Source organism: Schistocerca cancellata, chromosome 2 (genome assembly GCF_023864275.1).
Source record: "Schistocerca cancellata isolate TAMUIC-IGC-003103 chromosome 2, iqSchCanc2.1, whole genome shotgun sequence".
Classification (NCBI taxonomy): domain Eukaryota; kingdom Metazoa; phylum Arthropoda; class Insecta; order Orthoptera; family Acrididae; genus Schistocerca; species Schistocerca cancellata.
In genome coordinates, this window is record NC_064627.1 from 224,791,439 (window position 1) to 224,812,539 (window position 21,101).

Sequence of the window (21,101 nt, forward strand, 5' to 3'; positions counted from 1 at the left end):
TCATAAAGTGTCTGTTTTCTCTCACCTTATTGTCCACTTTCTGCACCAAACTTTCATTAACAACCAAAGGATTCCCACTCCGTTGTTCATCATGCACAGTTATGCGGCCATCTTTAAATGCTCTCACCCACTTTCTTACTATTCCATCAGTCATAATGTTTTCACCGTAAACTGCACACATCTCACGATGAATATTGATTGCTTTTAGGCCTTTAGCACTAAGAAATCTTATAACAGCCCGTATTTCATAGTCGGTGGGCCTCACGATTATCGGAGGCATCTTAAACACAACGTAAACAAGGAAGAATCAGACTGTAATGGCGTTAGTGTGTAGACAACAGATGTAGGTACCCAGTGCGCATGCGCAGAACACCAACCATAGTGCAGCAGCCGCGTTGTGGCAAAATGGTACTTACTTAAAAAATACGCCTCGTATTTCCAGTTTTCCAACTGCTGTTGCTATAATATTTATGGAATAATGTTGCCTCACTTGTAACTTCAATGTTTGAGTATAGTGATCTGATTTTGAGAAGTAGAACTTTACTTTTCATTTTGCCACATTTTTAATATCTTGTGACATGAATATGAGATTGAATTCTGTTGGTCTTCTGCCTGCAGGAGGGATCACCGTTGGTTAGCCATTATTAATTATAACCATATTATAATCCTCCTCCTTTCATTTTAGCTGTCTGAGGACCTTATTAATTCTTGTTAGCTTTATTTCGTCTGGTCTTTATCCTTGTCCAGTATTCCTTCATTCTCATATTTTGCAACATTCTGTGCTCTTCTGTACATGATGATGTTGCCCTGGGTCTAATTCTGTTCTGGAAAATTGTGAAAGCCTAAATTTTTATATGAAAATCGCCATGTTGTAAATATTTGTTACCTGTTTTCGCTTTTCTTCCAGATGCCTTTTAATCTCACAGATCCAACATACTTTGGTTCTCCTGTTTACAAGAAACTGTATTATTTGATGTGTCAGCCTTCCCTGATCAGTCCTTAGAATGTGTCTAAACAACATGCTGCTTCTTTTTATGATGATATCCAAGATTCTCTCTATCTAGGTATACAGTTCTTGGTTCACTTGCATTCTATATTGAGCATCTCCTGTTCTTGGAAGTATCTATGTTGTCCTGGGTATCCTTCATTCCATGGTTCTAGCCTCTTAAATACGCATGTTCTTACCAGATCCAGACTTTATGTCATGTATGAGGCTTCAGGACGGATCACTGTCTGGCAAGTCTCAATTTGCATTGACTCAAATGTTATTTGTATTGTAGATGTTCTTAGTTAGTTTGTGTGCTAAAATCATTTTATTTATTCACACTCTCATTGCTTGTTTTTATGCTAGACCACCTTTTACCCATTCTTCCAAGTATTTAAATCTCTTCACCTTTTGAATTTTCCCTCCTCCTATTGTTATCCATCTAGGAGCTGCCTTTATGTTTGTCATATACAATGTTTTCTCAATAGATATTGATAGGTGTGCTTCAGCTGCTTGTCTCACTGTTGATGGCACGTAGAGTTCTAATCTTTTTTCCTTCCTTGCATCGAATGATTCAGACAGTGTAACAGTATTGTCTGCGAATGCCAGACAATCAACCTTATTCCTTTTTTTCCTTTCACCTGATTCTTGTTCCATAAATCCTTGGATTTCTTCTCACCATTGACCATTCCCTGTTCGCCTTATCAAATATACAGTTAAATAGCAAAAGCTAGAGTATGTCTCCCCGCCTGACTCCAGTTTTGATCTTCAAGGTCTATGGTTTCTGAAGGCTTTCCTCTTTACTTTGGATGTTGTATTGCTTAAAGTTTGTTTAATTAGTTCACTGGATTTTCTCTCCTCCAAACTTTGGACTAGTGTTATCTATCTACTAAATCACAGACTTTCTTGAATTCTACAAATGTGAGTACGAAATTCTTGTGCTCCTCTGTTTTTGATACACAGTTACCAGTTTCAGATTAAAGATTTGTTCGACACATGATCTGTGCATTCTGAAGTCTCGTTGTTACTAATCACTTTGTCCTATATAACAGTTATGAATTAGTTCCAGTAGCATCTCTGTATGGAAATTCCCATAGAATATGGTGGGCCTTAAAGGTGTGGCATATAATGTAAGTCATCCACACAGAATTGAGTAGATATTCCCAGTGTTTCTTGTATGCTCATTTAATTTTGGTAGTTAATATACACCTAAAATGGTGAAGAATTCGTTGGTTTGCTTCTGTACACCCCTGCAGCTTACAGTTCTATTATGGTACTGAAATGCAAGTTTTGATGGGTATCAGTATTTCTTAGAAAGTTTGCTGCACATCCTCCTTTATGATCTATTTTCATCATCTCTAATAACATTGAAATTTTTAATAAAAATCCTGGTTGATCCATGATTTTTTTAACTGCTGCTATTCTGTTTCATTAATTATTTGTTCATTTGAATGTTTTGTGGAAGTAAGATTGTACATTGCATAATATCCTTTGGTTTTGCACACTCTGGGGGGGAGGGGGGGGGGGGCTGTTTCTATTTGTAGAACCCTTTCCATTATTCTCCTTTTTCTGTTAATAGGAGTAGAGTGGTCCGTGAATCTCTATGTGAGGCCTTTGCATTAATTGTGGGGAAATGGTTTTGGTGGCTATTTTTAGAGTGTTTCAGAGAAATTTCTACCTGCTGTTTCTACATGATTACTAACTACAATGGGAGGAACTCTTTGCAGTGCTGAGAGGACAATGCCTCTAACTCGTGTCAGGTCACCCCAGATTTAGGTTTTCTGTGTTTCCTCTAAATCGCTCCATGCAAATGCTCAGATGGTTCCTTTAAAAGTGCATGGCCAATTTCCTTCTCCATCATTGAAACATTCTGAGCTTATGCTGTCTCTGATGACCTCAAAGTCGACAGGATGTTAAACCCTAATATACTCCTTTCCTTTGCAACATCCTGCATAAAAAGCAATTGAATGAGATGCCAATTGGGGACTTACAATAGGAATAAGAATAAATTTGTCTGGATTCTGCATATGGTCAGAATCTAAAGACAGAGCCAGTCTCTGTAAAAGACAAGTTGATACATGCAGCATGTTCACGTAAATTGTGGCTTGTGTAAGGTTTTGTGCTAATGCACCTGATAATAAGCTTTGAAAAACTTGTGCGTTAAGGTTTCTATTTTAATGCATGATTAGTTTCATTTCAGCAACACAGAACAGCAATAGAAAGACAAGTTCCACACAGAAAAAGGCTTTATTTGAGGGGGAATGAGGAGGTAAATAATGCCTTTAAAGAAATTATTCTACACAAGAAAAATTGGGAAGAGTAATTTTAGTGAGATAGCATGTTTGACATGAAGATATGGGTTGAAGGATCTAAAATAGATATATGAAAAAAATTAATTGTGTGCCTAATTTTTTTGTCCAACTGAAGTGTGATTACAAAAGAAGTACAAAGATACTGTAGTCATCTTTAAAAAAGGTAGATGACAAGAACGAGTTATGTATGGAGGCATCACATAGTAATATGTACAGTGCTGTAACACCAGTGTGAAACAGGTTAGTAGTTGTTACTCTCTACGTAGAGGCCTAATGGAATCCCTATCAGATTCTATAACAAATTTGCAGCTGAGTTAGCCCATCTTTTAACCATAATATACTGAAGATCCTGTGAACAAAAAATGTTCCCAGAGGTTGAAGGAAAGCAAACAGTTACACCCATCTACAAGAAAGGCAGCACAACTAAGCCACAAAACAACTGTCCAGTATACCTGACATCCATTTGCTGTAGAATCGCAGCATGTATTCTGAGCTCAAATGTAGTGAATTATCTCAGCAGAATGACTTCTTCCATGCCAACCAGCATCCATTCTGAAAAAAAAACAGATCATGCTGAAACCCACTCATTCTTTCTCCCCCGACTTTCTGAAAACCATGGGGGAAGAGAGTCAGGTACATGCAGTGTTTGTTGAGTTCCTAAAGGCATTTCACACACCATGCCGAAGCTTGTTGTCGAAAATATGATCATATGAGATACCAAGCAAAATTTGTGTCTGGATTGAGGATTTCTTGGTGGAATAATAGAATGTCATTTTGGATAGTGTGTCATCGATAATTGCAGGAGAAACTTCGGGTGTGCCCGAAAGAAATGTGATGAGATGCTTGCTGTTCTTGTTTTATATTAATGACCTTGCATACAATATTGATAGTAACCATAGGCTTTGCATAGTTGATAAAGTTATATGTCATGAAGTACTGTTTGGGGAGAGGGGGGGGGGGAAGCTACACAAATGTTCAGTCTGATCTTGTCAAGACTTCAAAGTGGTTCAAAGGCTGCCAGCTAACTTTGAATGTCAGAAAGTTAAATATTGCACTGCATGAGCTGAAGAAAACATACTATCCTATGATTTCAATGCTTGATTATCTCGTACAAATACTGGTTATAACAATTTGCAGGGATATGAAATGGAATAGTCACATAGCTTCAGTTGTAGATACAGCAGGTGACATACTTCAGGTTATTGGTAAAATATCACAGTGCAATCAGTTAACAAAGGAGAGTGCTTACAAATCACTTGTGTGACCACTCCTAGAATATTGCTCAGGTGTGCATGACCCGTACCAAATAGGACTAACAGACAGTATTGAATGTATACAAAGTAGGTAGCACAAATGGTCACAGATTTGTTTGACCTATGGGATAGTGTCACAGAGATGTTGGAAGAACTGAACTGGTATATTCTTGAAGACAGATGTAAAATATACCTTGAAAGCTGTCTTAGAATGTTCCTCGAATCAACTTTAACTGAAGAGTCTAGAAATATAGTACAACCCTCCTATTGGGATCATGATGACAAGATTAGACTAATTACAATGCACACATAGGGGTATTATCAATCATTCTTCCCACAATTCATATATGCATGGAGTGGGAAAAAGCTGTGATAACTGATACAATGGGAAGAACCTATAGGCGAGCACTTCACTGTGGTTTGCAGATTATAGGTGTAGATGTAGATAGAAAAGGTATTGAACAGGAAATTGGCACATTTAAAAGTAGAATGAGCTATCACACAGTAAAGATGCAATGAAAAAACCCTGTTGCCATTCCCTGACAACAGAAAAAGGGAAAATAAGTTCCTTTGAAACAAAAGCAGTTCATTCTTACAAAGGTACTTTCATGTAAAATTTTTAATTATTTCTAACAGCCCGAGGTCACACAAATTCAATCATTGCAGGCAGAAAAAGGAACACCAAAAATCATGTAACAGGGAGAAGGGACATGTTGAGGAATAAGACTGCTGATGTTGCTGCGAAGGCTGTAACTCTACTACCCAGGCATTTTAGCTATTCTGTTTTGTTGAATGTTCTCTGTGTTGTTATCCATAGCAATGTTCTATCATACTGGCACAAACGATGGGCATCTTCCCTCAGGGAGATTAAATTTCTCTATATGGCTAGGGTAACTTCCTCTCATCCATCTTGTCATGAGGAGACGGTATGGGCATGCTGGCATATAAAGTATGCCATATGAAAACTAAGTTCAATTTTTGTGAGCTTACATCCTTTGTCGGGTCTGGACAAACAGCTATTCCTTCATTAGTGCTTCGGCTGTTGTGCTGTGCATTCTCAAACACCTGTAGTGCATCTGTGAGAAGTTTAAAAGTGAGTGTGTCTCATTTCACGTAAAAAATCTGGTTGCTTAAGTGGAATTTTTCTACTTTCACTAATATAGCTACTGTCTTGCATCTGGTTTTATTTCACATAGTCTGTAAAGTACAAAATATGTTTTTCTTGTTCGAATCGCATAAAAACATGACAACTGACAAACTTTATGAACTATACAATACAAATTCCAATGCTGAAGCAGAGCATTCAGAAGGGAATGAAAACAGTTCTGATGAAGAAGAAGAAACCATTGTCTATAGTGGCCATGATTCACAAATAGACAGAGTAAATGGAAGAAAATCTTCAATGTCACAAGAAAAAAACATTATAAAAACATTTTTGTTTATTATAAAAAAGTTAGATATTGTGATCTTAACTAAAGAAACCATCTAATTATAAATATAAAACCAAAATACTTTATCTCATACAGTTGGCAGACTTATGTATTAAGGATCCCATTATGTAATTCTGTTACAAGCATGCCATATGTAGCAAAGATTGTTGATTAAGCAACTTGAAATAATATCATCATACTAATAAATGAGGTCTTTGTAAGGACACCTGTATTGAAGTGATGGATAAGTGACAAATTGATATGGAGTACAAAGTACACCACACCTGTTAATGTAGGAACACACTAGATTGTGTGTTGGGCAGTCTTTTCAACCATAGTCATCTGTTAAACAATCCCACATTGCTTTTTATCTAATCACTGATGGTGCACTGCTTTCTAACACAATGTCAATTTTTTTTAACCCCTTGGACTTAAATGTACATTTGTCATCTAGCTATTAAAGTTTTTAGCAGATCCCATACAGATTAATTACCTTACCATTTGTTAATTACTGTACAACTACATTTACAGTAATTGATCTGTCAGGCTGGAAGATTTTATTTTATAGATGTTTTTAATCTTACACATTTTATACTGGCTTTTATACAATTGTATGTTTTACCTTGACAGGCAAGGAGCTTCACATTATTAGTATTTGCACTTTTTAGGTGGATTTTAAGCATGAATCCAATTTCTTGTATAGTATGTCAGTACATCTTTTATTGTCAGACACTCATTTTGCCGTGTGAAGTAATTTTAATTAATGACTAAGCATATTGCATTTTAACCATTACATTTGCGATACTGGTTAATCATGTACCCTAACTATAGTGCCCTCTGCTGGCCTCAGTTTCCTTGTATAAATACTAGACACATTCTGAGCATCACCAGCACTTACTATGTACCTACATGTTTAGTTTGACATTTATACATCAGAATATTTTATGGTATGTATGTCTGGTATAGATGGCTGTTAATCATGTAAATGCTTTTTATCTTTCTTATGTAGCACCAGGACTTTTATAGATGTAGCATCAGCAAACTGAACTTAGTTGGTTACACACTGTTTTTTTTTTGTAACAGATCTGAAGATGGCAGTAGCCCAAGCCGGTAATAGTAAAGTGTAAAAGTTCGTGTGATCAAGATGGACCTGTAAAATAAAGTATCAAAAATGTGATTATGGACTCATTTTCAGACTTTATCTCTTCAATTGATAACTGTACAACTTGTAGAATGCTTTACTTGCTGTAGCAACGTGGTGAAAGAGATTTAATTTTCGAGCACGGATGCCGGTTATCCTTGAAATTCATACTGAATGCCCTCATAAGAAAGGATGAACTTTGTAACTTTAATTTTACCTTTCTACTTTGTTAGCCTTTAACAAGCATTTTAAGTTCACTGTCATAATTCATTATGCCACTTATGTCTTTATGTGGTTGATTAACTTCAAGAACAACGTAGCGCTTTTCCTGAAAAACAATCCAGTTCAAACCAAGATATAGGCACTTAATGATCTCATCTCTTTTGTGCATCCCCCCCCCCCCCCTTTAAAAAAGAATGCTGTATGTTGTGACCACAGTTTAGGTTTTATAAATATTTTCTGTTTATTTTGCCATTATTTGTATACTTTTTGTACGCTTCATATGACAATTTAGCAATACATGGTACAGTGCATGTTTTTGTTATTTTGCAGATACAAGAATCGTCCAAATATGTCATTTGATGATGTTAGTGCAGAGCCTGATCAAGAATTTGAACTTCATCCAGACCAGAACGGAACGTTAGAATACTCAATTAAGTAAGAAAATATGTTTAATGCATTTTTAGCTCTTACTTGGGAAAGTAAATTAATTTAGTGGACAGTAGATTTCGTTTTTGCTCTAAACATCATTATATATTAATTTGTAGTGCATTTGTTGGTTGAATTATTAATTTTCTTCATACAAAATACAAAAATATTCATCCTCTTTGCAACAGCTGAATATCTTTTTATTTGCTTATAAAATTACATGCGGAGGAATGATCATCATCTTGAATTGTTTCCAGCCCCAGGCTAGGTCTGTTAGAAACATAAGCTTCGCTGTCTAGTCCTGTTATTGCACCGTATTTATCCCTTGGTCTTCCTCATGGTCATTTCCTTCACATCTCCATTTCACGTATCTTCTTGGGAGTCCTCTTGTTTTCGATTCTCTTTAAGTGCATATACCATCTTAGTAGTGATGTTTGTGTCCCGCTCTGTAAGGGTTCCTCTTTCACCATTCCCCTTACTCTTTCATACCTTAATTTCTCTCTCTTTCTCATTCGTATCTTAATTATGCCTGTAATTCTGCTTACATCTCTTTCTTTTTCATTGCCCATGTTTTGGATGCATAGGGCAGTGTTGGGATGTAGTTTTAGATGCAGAGGTCTGTATTGGGATTTAAAAACTTCCATATATTACTTCTTTGGCTTTTTGTGGGACATCTTTGTTCCAAACCAGGCTCCTGACACTTAATAGGAATGCTTATGCCCACCTGCTACATTCACTTATCTCTTTCTCATTTCTTCCCATTTCCTCTGTCGTGTTTCCCAAGTACTTGGTGCTTTCTACCTTTCTCAATTTTTCACCTCCAGTCCTTACTGCACTAGTTGGTCTATCTTTCTTTCTAATTGTAACCACAACCACACATTTGTTTACATTAAATTTCATTCCATTTTGTCTCATAGTTTTGGCCGAGCGGTTCTAGGCACTACAGTCTGGAACCGCGCGACCGCTGTGGTCGCAGGTTTGAATCCTGCCTTGGGCATGGATGTGTGTGATGTCCTTAGGTTAGTTAGGTTTAAGTAGTTCTAAGTTCTAGGGGACTGATGACCTCAGAAGTTAAGTCCCATAGTGCTCAGAGCCATTTGAACCATTTGTCTCATACTTTCTTCCTCATAATCCAGCTGTTCCTGAATCTCCTCCTCCCTGTCTCCCCTGATTATGAAGTCATCCATGAACACCATTGCTTTCATCTTGTCTTCTTCAGGTTTTTCTGCCATCAGAGTCATTATCTCATCCAATTTATTACTTATTATTTATCACATGGTAATACATATACAAATATTACAAAACTACTCCATATCAACATTTAAACACAACTCTCCAGCATAAAATAGCACAAATAACAACAGCTGTATATGGATATCAAGGTCTTCTATGTATTTTATCACACTACTCATTGCTGGCAGGAAATCCTCAAAAGGACCCTTGTAGGCATGGATGGGACATGTTGGTACGACATGAGCAGTTGTCTGTTATTCCACACCGCAGTGAAATGATGGTAATAAAGATTTCCCCCACTTTTAGAGTGTGTCTGCACATATTCCATGGCCTGTTCAGATGCAGTTCAGGGTAATCCAAAGTTGTCCAAGGCTGGTCAAAACCAGGGGTTTCTTCCAGATGCATGGCAGTTTCAGGCAGTGTAGAGGACAGTTATGTTGCCAGCAGAATTTTTATTCATTATGGTATTGAATTCAGTTTCCGTGAGCATCGTGGCTATGATAAGAGTGGGATGTCTTGACCGTAGTCTTTTTCACTATGCGGGAACACATTGTTCAGTGTATGGAGGTCAGTGTTATTAGCAGTCTTTTGGTATTCACGCAGTAGCATACTCTTCCATTTGACATCAGGAGATGGAATGTGTCTTAAGATCGGTAACCATTATGTTGGAGCAGATTGTACTGGCCTACCAACAATACTCATGGACTAGTTGATTTGCACACCTACCTTTTTTACGTATGGGCTATTAAGCCAGACCAGTGCAAACTACTCTACTGTTGATTATACGAGGGTTGGAACTTAAATGGTGACAACTATTTATTCGCAACTGATACAAAAGAGTTACATGTTTGCACCTGTTACTGTCCTTCAAAGTAGTCACCAGTGTTGTGTAGAACCCGTTGCCGGCGATGTGGAAGGCGTAGTTTACCGTTAGCAGAGCCTGTTCTGTTGATGGTGCGAATGGAGCAGTCTACTGCCTGTCGAATCGCTGGAACAGTTCTGAAGTGAATGCCATGAAGTGGTTCCTTCATCATCGGAATCAAATCTAAGTCACAAGGACTTAACTCTGGGGAGTATGGTGGATGGTACAGTACTTCCCAGTCCCATCAACCAAACAGAGCAGCCATAGCTTGCGCTGTGTGCACCTGCGCATTGTCGTGCAGAATGATGGGTAGGTTGCACAGAAAATGTCACCGCTTCTTTCGCAAAGCTGGTTGCAGGTGATGCTCCAAAAAAGATCAGTAATACTATGCATTTGATTCTGAAGATGAAGGAACCACTTTGTGGCATTCACTTTAGAACTGTTCCAGTGATTCGACAGGCAGTAGACCGCTCCATTCACACCGTCAGCAGAACAGGCTCCGCTAATGGTATACTATGTCTTCCACATTGCTGGCAACAGGTTCTACACAATGCTGGTGACTACTTTGAAGGACAGTAACAGGTTCAAACATGTGACTCTTTTGTATCGATTATGAATAAATAGTTGTCACTATTTAAGTTCCAACCCTCATACCAATTTGAGTGCCGATACTTGAAGAGTGTTTGCTGACGATCAACAACTAATGCCACAGAGTTTATGGAGAGTGTTTTTCTGCTTCTGAGGTTAGCAGATGTTCCTTAAAAGAAAGTGTCCCAACTAATGTGGTCCCAAAATATTTTGGGAGCATGTCGTGATGAAGTTTCTTCCCCTGAAAATAGAAATCAAGAGCTCTGTGTGCCAAACTGTTGGACAGATGAAAACAGGCAACTTCTGTTTTATTTGAGTTTGGTTGTAACCTCAATTTATGGAAATATTGGCCTAAAGTGTCTAGATCAGGAGTTAGGATTTCTTCAGTTGTTTCAAAGGCCTGTGTTGTATGGCTAAGGCTAAGTCATCCATATAGCCAAACTGTCTGGACAATTGTGGAGGAATATTGATACATATAAATTTAACAACAGAGGAGCCAGGACTGGTCTCTGTGGTAAGCCATTATTCAATACTTTTGGACAGCTAGTGTGTCTTCCTGTAGTTCATGTAAATGTCCTTCCAGTTAACATGTTATCAATTAGTTTTGTTGTCCGTCTGTATTGGACAAGTTGTGATAATTTATAAAGCAATCCATGCCTCCAAACTGTCTCATATGCTGCACTTAGATCAACGAAAGCAACTAATGTTGAGTTAAATGATCCTTATAAGAAAGTGTCCTATCTAATGTGATCCCAAAATGCTTCATTTGGTATCCTGCTTCAATAAATGTTGTTAAAGATAAGATTTGATCAGTGCAGCTCCATCCTGGTCGGAATCCAACTTGCTCAGTAGGAAGTTTTTGAAAGACTAAACCGATTGTATTTTAAGGAACTTACAAATAGTTCTCCGTAGTGCAATTGAGCAATAGTTCTTAGGCTAGTCAGAGCCTTGCTGGGCTCCATAGTGCAATTGAGCAATAGTTCTTAGGCCAGTCAGAGCCTTTTCTGGGCTTGAGTATTGCTATGATTTTTGATTGATTCATTGTTTGTGGTATTGAACTACATATCATAATGTCAGATAATATTGCCATGTAGAAGAAGGTGTAATTAGACAAATGACGAACACTAACTTCACTTAACGAAGGTTTATTCAGCACTTGCACATACAAGAGTGCGGAGCAAACTGCCTCTGGCCAGAACACGCACAGTATATATACAGCTACAGAACATTCCAATACAATGATTTTTGACATTTGTGGATACTTCTAGAATGTACTGGAAATTAAAATTGTGCAGTCCAGGTGAGTTTTGAACTCATGACCCTCCATGCAACAGTTCAGTATAATAACCACTACACCACGATGATACTCAGCTTCTTCTGTGACTTTTTCCCTCCTTAAGAGAACAATGGCTCGGTGTTACATCGTCCTAGTTCAGGAACGAGTCATTGGTCCTGCATACTCTGACTCCTGATGACTGATTCTCACCCTAGCGGTGATCTTTTTAGAACTTCTTTTGCCGCTACGCTCTTGGTCACCTTTCCACTTGTTGTCTGTCGCTGGAGCTTCGAATTTACCCTGAATTGCAGGATCCTTATAGGGCTTCATTCGAAGGACGTGGACCATATCTCTGATCTCTCGTCATCTTGTGTTGGGGTCTAAATCTTCAACTTCATAAGTAATATCAGACAACAATGTCTTACAACCTTATAAGGTCCAAAGTAGCGCCTGAGGAGCTTCTCAGAGAGACCAACCTTCTGAACAAGAGTCAAGATCCAGATGAGGTCACCAGGCTGGTAGACAACAGGGCAGTGGCTCGCATCACACCTTCAGTGATCGTTTTCTTGAGCCTGCAGCGTGCGGAGTCAAGCTAACTGCTAAGCTTCCTCAGCTCTGGTTAACACCTGGCTGATTTAGTCCAAATCATCAGGATGTAACAGAAACACAGTGTCCATTGTCGTAGTCGCCTCACAACCATGCACCAGGAAAAATGGCGTAAATCCTGTGGTGTCTTGTTTGGTGATGTTGTAGGCAAACATCTACATCTACATTTATACTCCGCAAGCCACCCAACGGTGTGTGGCGGAGGGCACTTTACGTGTCACTGTCATTACCTCCCTTTCCTGTTCCAGTCGCGTATGGTTCGCGGGAAGAACGACTGTCTGAAAGCCTCCGTGCACGCTCTAATCTCTCTGATTTTACATTCGTGATCTCCTCGGGAGGTATAAGTAGGGGGAAGCAATATATTCGATACCTCATCCAGAAACGCACCCTCTCGAAACCTGGCGAGCAAGCTACACCGCGATGCAGAGTGCCTCTCTTGCAGAGTCTGCCACTTGAGTTTGTTAAACATCTCCGTAACACTATCACGGTTACCAAATAACCCTGTGACAAAATGCGCCGCTCTTCTTTGGATCTTCTCTACCTCCTCCGTCAACCCGATCTGGTACGGATCCCACACTGATGCGCAATACTCAAGTATAGATCGAACGAGTGTTTTGTAAGCCACCTCCTTTGTTGATGGACTACATTTTCTAAGGACTCTCCCAATGAATCTCAACCTGGTACCCGTCTTACCAACAATTAATTTTATATGATCATTCCACTTCAAATCGTTCCGCACGCATACTCCCAGATATTTTACAGAAGTAACTGCTACCAGTGTTTGTTCTGCTATCATATAATCATACAATAAAGGATCCTTCTTTCTATGTATTCACAATACATTACATTTGTCTATGTTAAGGGTCAGTTGCCACTCCCTGCACCAAGTGCCTATCTGCTGCAGATCATCCTGCATTTCGCTACAATTTTCTAATGCTGCAACTTCTCTGTATATTACAGCATCATCCGCGAAAAGCCGCATGGAACTTCCGACACTATCTACTAGGTCATTTATATATATTGTGAAAAGCAATGGTCCCATAACACTCCCCTGTGGCACGCCAGAGGTTACTTTAACGTCTGTAGACGCCTCTCCATTGATAACAACATGCTGTGTTCTGTTTGCTAAAAACTCTTCAATCCAGCCACACAGCTGGTCTGATATTCTGTAGGCTCTTACTTTGTTTATCAGGCGACAGTGCGGAACTGTATCGAACGCCTTCCGGAAGTAAAGGAAAATAGCATCTACCTGGGAGCCTGTATCTAATATTTCCTGGGTCTCATGAAGAAATAAAGCGAGTTGGGTCCCACACGATCGCTGTTTCCGGAATCCATGTTGATTCCTACATAGTAGATTCTGTGTTTCCAAAAACGACATGATACTCGAGCAAAAAACATGTTCTAAATTCTACAACAGATTGACATCAGAGATTTAGGTCTATAGTTTTGCGCATCTGCTCGACGACCCTTCTTGAAGACTGGGACTACCTGTGCTCTTTTCCAATCATTTGGAACCTTCCGTTCCTCTAGAGACTTGCGGTACACGGCTGTTAGAAGGGGGGCAAGTTCTTTCGCGTAATCTGTGTAGAATCGAATTGGTATCCCATCAGGTCCAGTGGACTTTCCTCTGTTGAGTGATTCCAGTTGCTTTTCTATTCCTTGGACACTTATTTCGATGTCAGCCATTTTTTCGTTTGTGCGAGGATTTACAGAAGGAACTGCAGTGCGGTCTTCCTCTGTCTGAGTTTGTTAAACTTTGGAAAAAGGTGTTCAGTATTTCAGCTTTACGCTTGTCATCCTCTGTTTCAGTGCCGTCATCATCCCGGAGTGTCTGGACATGCTGTTTCGAGCCACTTACTGATTTAACGTAAGACCAGAACTTCCTAGGATTTTCTGTCAAGTCGGTACATAGAATTTTCTTTCGAATTCACTGAACGCTTCACGCATAGCCCTCCTTACGCTAACTTTGACATCGTTTAGCTTCTGTTTGTCTGAGAGGTTTTGGCTGCATTTAAACTTGGAGTGAAGCTCTCTTTGCTTTCGCAGTAGTTTCCTAACTTTGTTGTTGTACCACGGTGGGTTTTTCCCGTCCCTCACAGTTTTACTCGGCACGTACCTGTCTAAAACGCATTTTACGATTGCCTTGAACTTTTTCCATAAATACTCAACATTGTCAGTGTCGGAACAGAAATTTTCGTTTTGATCTGTTACATAGTATGAAATCTGCCTTCTATTACTCTTGCTAAACAGATAAACCTTCCTCCCTTTTTTTATATTCCTATTTACTTCCATATTCAGGGATGCTGCAACGGCCTTATGAGCACTGATTCCCTGTTCTGCGTTTACAGAGTCGAAAAGTTCGGGTCTGTTTGTTATCAGTAGGTCCAAGATGTTATCTCCACGAGTCAGTTCTCTGTTTAATTGCTCGAGGTAATTTTCGGATAGTGCACTCAGTATAATGTCACTCGATGCTCTGTCCCTACCACCCGTCCTAAACATCTGAGTGTCCCAGTCTATATCTGGTAAATTGAAATCTCCACCTAAGACTGTAACATGCTGAGAAAATGTATGTGAAATGTATTCCAAATTTTCTCTCATTTGTTCTGCCACTAATGCTGCTGAGTCGGGAGGTCGGTAAAAGGAGCCAATTATTAACCTAGTTCGGTTGTTGAGTGTAACCTCCACCCATAATAATTCACAGGAACTATCCACTTCTACTTCACTACAGGATAAACTACTACTAACAGCGACGAACACTCCACCACCGGTTGCATGCAATCTATCCTTTCTAAACACCGTCTGTACCTTTGTAAAAATGTCAGCAGAATTTATCTCTGGCTTCAGCCAGCTTTCTGTACCTAAAGAAAGATAGCACCTCATCCCAGCTGCTCTGCTCAACATTGATGAACATTGATAGCATGTCGGGCAAGGTCTTATTAAGGCATTCAGTAAGCCCGTTAATTTGCAGATGGTAGGCAGTCATCATGTGATGGGTAATGTTGCATCGACAGTTTATCTTTGTCACAAGATTCGATTGAAAAATGTTCCCTCAATCCATAATTAATAACCTTGGGGCACAGTGTTTTAATACAATGTCTTCCACGATGAATTTGGCCACCTCGGATGCTTCAGCTGTTTTCAAGGTTTTTATAATGGCATAGCATGTCAGATGATCAGTGCAAACAATAATCCATCTGTTACCACTAGCAGATGTTGTAACTCGTCTGAGGAGGTCAATCCCAACACGCTGGAAAGGCGTTTCGGCTGGTGGAATTGGTATGAGTCAGCCAGGTGGTTTCTGAGGAACTGCCTTTCTCCCCTGGCACTCTAGACAGTGCGACACATAGTGATGGACACTCCTAAATAAACCTGGCCAGAAAAACCTCTTGCAAATTCTATCGTATGTCTTAATAAATCCTAAATGTCCAGCCTCAGGTGTGTCATGGAATTTCTGTAGAACATCTAAGCGCATGTGTTTAGGAATCACTGGTAGCCACTTCTTTCCAAATGAATCAAAGTTCTTGTCGCAGAGTAATCCATTAACTACTTTAAATTGTCCTTTCACATCCTCTGACCAATTTAAGGCAAGCATAATTTGAGATATCTTGGCGTCCTTCTGCTCAGCAGAGAGATCCTGGAGTTCAAAGAGATAGTCACTATTTTCATCAAAGTCTTGATGGTCTTGCACAGGGTTTCTTGAGAGACAGTTGGCATCTTGGTGTTTTCTTCCACTTTTGTACACTATGATAATGTCATGCTCTTGAAGATGTATTGCCTACCTGGCGAGTCGTCCTGTTGGATCCTTAAGACCTGTCAACCAACAAAGTGAATGATTGTCTGTAACAACTGTGCATGGCCTTCCATCGAGATACTGTCGAAATTTGCACATGGCCCAGATCACATTAAGACATTCTCTTTCTGTAGTTGAGTAGTTTCTCTTGGCTTTTGTAAGTGTCCTAGAAGCATAGGCTATAACCTTCTCTTCTCCATCCGCTGGCATCTGTGTGTAGTTCTGTAGTCGATCTCTCATCATACAGACCAAGTGCAGGGTCAGTCATCAGAGCTCCCAACCTTCTCTTCTCCATCCAAAATTTGCACCAGAACAGCACTGATCCCATATCCATTGGCATCTGTGTGTAGTTCTGTAGGTGATCTCTCATCATACAGACTAAGTACAGGGTCAGTCGTCAGAGCTCTTCGGAGCACATCGAAAGAATTTTGTTGAGCACCAGCCCAGATAAATTTAGCATAAGCTTTTAACAGCTCTTGGAGTGGCCTGGCTTTGATGCAAAAGTATTTGATTAAACAATGGTAGTAAGAACATAATCGGAGGAAGCTTCTCACTGGGTCTGGCCTCACACCTTTGTTTGACACAAGGTGTCCAAGTATTTTGATTTCTTTTGCTTCAAAGACACACTTTTTTGGATTAAGTTTCAGACTACCTTGTTGGAGACACTTAAGAACAGCTCTCAGTCTTTGAATATAGGCTTTCCTGGTGTATACTGCTGATGATATCAGATTTCATTAGCCCTCAGTTTTCTATATGTTCATCAAACATCTCTGAGAACACTATGTCATCTAAATAACAAAGATACATTGTACTCTTCAGGTGCCTTAGAAGATTATTCATCATCCATTCAAAAGTTACTGGTGCATTACACAAACCAAACGGCATTATCTTAAACTCATACAGGCCCCCAGGGGTGATGAATGCGGTTTTCTTATGATCAGCCTCATCTACTTTGATTTGCCAGTACCCCGAGTACATGTCCATGGTTGAGAAAAACTTAGCCCCCTTCAGACAATCTAGAGTATCATCAATTTGTGAAAGAGGGTAAGCGTCCCTTTTAGTTATCTTATTAAGTTTCCTGTAATCAACACAAAAGTGCCAACTGCCATCCTTTTTCCTGATGACGAGGACCACTGGTGATGACCATGGGCTCTTGCGAAGGCTGAATGATGTCATTCTTCATCATTTTCTCTACCTCATCGCGAGTTATTCGATGTTCCATTGCTGACACATGGTATGCTCTCTGGCTTATTGGTTGATGGTCTCTAGTGCTAATCTGGTGCTTCACTGTCGATTTGTCTAATTTGCTCTTCACCTGTGGATTGAAGCATTCGGAGAACTCTTGAAGAATGGTAGGTAGCTTCTTCTGTTGTTCCTTAGTGAGATCTGGTGATAGTCAAACTAGAAGATCTTGTTTCGCAGTGGTAGCTCTAATTTCGCCCACAGACTTGGCATGGGAGGTTTCTATGACACTCTGCTGTTCTGCAATTAACAGCTCAGCTTTTGCTACGAACATGCGTCTTGGAAGGATCTGCAGTTCTTGGCGACAGTTAACAATCCACAATTCACCGAATCTGTTCTTAAACAAGACGCCAGAGGCTGGGATGATCAAGTTATTCTTCAGTGGTATGCTTCTCGTACATTCCACTACATGACAGTTACCTTTCTAGCACTGACTGCAGAAATGATCACTTCATCCAGCACACAGTCTCCATGCACTTGGATGCGCATCTTCCTGTCCACAGTATCTCATCTTGTCTAGCATAATCTTCAAGCGACCACAGTCTAGAATTGCTTGAGAAGCTTTCAAAAAGTCCCATCCGAGAATGACATCATGACTAGACTCTTGTAAGGCAATGAATTGTAAGGGCTGTGTATGGCCATTTGTACCCACACAAATGGTACATCTTCCTGCAGGTTTTACATATTTCCCATTAGCCACCTTCAGCAAAGATGTTTTGTTGTCGACAAATACAGTGGCTCAAGAAACAGTTAAGAACAGAGTGGCTTGGAGACCATAAGCCATCTCAGTTGCTTTGATGTCTGCGAACATTTGGAATGCATGTGCTGTACATGATCATTTCTCAGTTTCTGACTTTCAGTTGTGCCATTTTACATATTAATAGATGCAAAGATTGTTTAGTTGCTTTCTGAGAAGACTCTTACTGCATCCAGTGTTGTAATGTTTTTAATTATATTTAAATTTTTAATGAAAATGTCTATTTTTGTACCTGTTTCTACTCTTTTTTTTTGTGCAGTCTTTGTGGTTTTAGCTCATATTAGGTGCCATTTGTGAATTTCATCCTGTTCTTGTTTTTGTAGCGCTTTCTGCTGTTTTGATATTTTTTACTTTATTTGTGGTTTGTGGTATGGGGCATTGTATGCCTCAGACTTACACATAGCCTGCCATTGTGAACACACTACATGCGTATCTAACTTTAGAAGTCTGTTCGCAGACAGTCTTTCTTTTAGAATGTTTTTCACTCTAGTGCTGCCCACCCAGTGATATGAAACCTGTGTATAGTAACATACTTTTGTTATTTACGTGAGTTTGCTGTTGCGAGTTGAATTTGCACATAATTTCTTTAGTACTAGGTTAATACAAAGTGAACAAGTTTCTGTCTCATAATTTTTATGCCTTTTGTTGGGAACCATGTGTCTTTTGCTATAACAAATAGACACCATCTACATCACAGCTTTGTATTACCAACTACTGTGTTCAATTTTTGCTCTAAATCGTCTTCAGGTCTGGTGCCGCAAAGCGCAGTTTGTCAACAGTGATGTAAAAGTGTAATATCTGCTAGACCGCATTTTGAAATCAGAGTACAGAGTTTAAATAGTAACTAACATTTTAACTTCATCACAGAAAGAAAATTTCTTTCAATATCAGCATGTAATTTAGTCATCCATATTTGTTTCTGTTCTTTTTTTATTTATTTTTTATTTTAACTTACCTTGCTTCAACAGCAGATAAGCTGGAACTTTGTGGAAGCGTTTCATACAGTAAATGAAATGACTAATTTGTCAGAGATCTTGTATTTTTAAAACTAGTGAATAATGCAAATGCAACTATCAAGATTGTAAAACTGGATTATTATGTGAGCAAGTTACTTGTTAAGTGAAATTTATTATTTGTAGCAACTTGATGAGTTGTGCTATGCTCTTAAGGCAAGCATAAAGTAAAAGAAAGTGATTGAAATCCATTTTCAGGTCTGACAATACTCTAATAATCATAAGAGCTTTTATTAGTTTTAATCTGTTTTTTTTTTTGTGACTTTCAGAGTCGTGAAGTTCTCTTCTGTTCATCATTTAACTCTACATTTCCCAAAGAATTTTGGAAGCGAAACCACAAAAATATACTATATTGGACTAAGAGGAGAGTATTCAGAAGCACACAGGCATGGAGTAACAATATGTACATATGAAGCAAGGCCAAATCCTGCTGACTGCAAGGCTGAGTTACCTGAGACTATGTCTCATGAAGTGCACTGAAGAGATTTTTATTGACTGTGAAGTAATTGTTTTGTTTCATAATAATAAGTATTTATACTTCAATTTATACTTCAGTAAATAAAGTATGCTATGCCTGTTGAAAATAAATGGTTTGTTAACATCTTTCATGTTTAAAATTGGAATTATTCCTTTACATAAACATTAATATGCTTATGTTGTGGAAATTAATGTATTTCAAAACAGAAATAAGTGGACCTGTCACAATTTAGTTTCCATAAAATGGCTTCAGTGTGAATGTAGTATGTTCAGAAAGCAAGTGAACAGGAATATATCACACACACACACACACACACACACACACACACACACACAGGCAGACAGACAGACAGAGAGAGAGAGAGAGAGAGAGAGAGAGAGAGATATATATGACTGAATATATGGTTAGAAGAACAAAGCAAAGAAAAGTTTTGCTACCTGGATGTTATTTACATTCTAGTTATTTGTCCTTCCAATGGTGAAAAGTTTGTGTAAATACGAGGTTCCCTGCCACCTTATACCAATCTCTAAGATTGTAAGTAGTTAATCAAGTGCAGACATCAGGAAGGCTCTACATACCAATACAAAATAAATTTATTCACTACACTCAAGTTTAATATGTTTCAGTTTAAATAACGATAGTGGTAGAGACATATGTTGTAATGATGTCCCAGTTTTCCTTTCCCATCAGCAAAACAGTGTGCCTTCTGTTTGTCAAGCCATGTTCTCATGTTGCAGAAGCATTCTTATCCCAAAAGATATCCACAAGAATGTTCTTGCTGAATGTTTGAAATAATTTTTCTGACTTGCTTTGTATATGAATACAGTTACTCTTTTGATGTTGTGTTGCAGCATTGAGAAAGATCTGTGTTTTGTAACATGAACATACCACCCCCCCCCCCCCCCCTCCCCGCAACTCTCCCTTTTCCTCCATCCAAGAAGTCTTCGTTTCACCCTTTGTGATGTGGTAGAAATGTTTATGTGAACCCCATTTTCTTACATTTCTTTGTCAAAAATAGGACCAGTTGAAGAGGTGTCTGCATGGGAGATTTGTAAAATGAAGAACTTTGAATGGGGCATGCGATTGATGTCTTGAAAATGAATTTACTGAAGTGTGATATTCCAGCTTGTATGGTGTATGCTATTACAAGTAATACACATTTGGAAACAGTGGATTGAAGAAAGTATGCAGTGACAAATGATTGCTGGACTACATATAATTGGGTACTGGACCATCCAATGTGTGGCAGCATGGGATAACCGTTATCTTGTTCACAGGGATGTTATAAAGCATATTGCTTTGTCCACAGTGGTTGGATACTGAGAGAGCATGAAATCAAGCCAGTGTTGCTGATTCCACCCACCATTCAAACAGCAACAACGTACTGTGGCAGCTAAGCTCTGTGGGTTTAGCATGATAGATAAATGTGAACTTATTGCAAAAAATTGGTACCATTTCGGCATTTTTCGTGGTTAATGTACTTGTAT

General features: G+C 39.0%; 1 protein-coding gene across 1 annotated transcript in view; it reads left to right on the forward strand.

Annotated features, from left to right (window-relative positions):
* Positions 1-19,739, forward strand: part of LOC126144670 (PITH domain-containing protein GA19395) — a 60,400-nt gene extending 40,661 nt beyond the window's left edge. The window contains exons 4-5 of the mRNA XM_049915504.1: positions 7,674-7,778; positions 19,406-19,739. Of these exons, the coding sequence (XP_049771461.1) occupies positions 7,674-7,778; positions 19,406-19,616 (316 nt within the window). The 3' untranslated portion in view covers positions 19,617-19,739. The remainder of the gene's footprint in view (positions 1-7,673; positions 7,779-19,405) is intronic.
* The last annotated feature ends 1,362 nt before the right edge of the window (positions 19,740-21,101 follow it).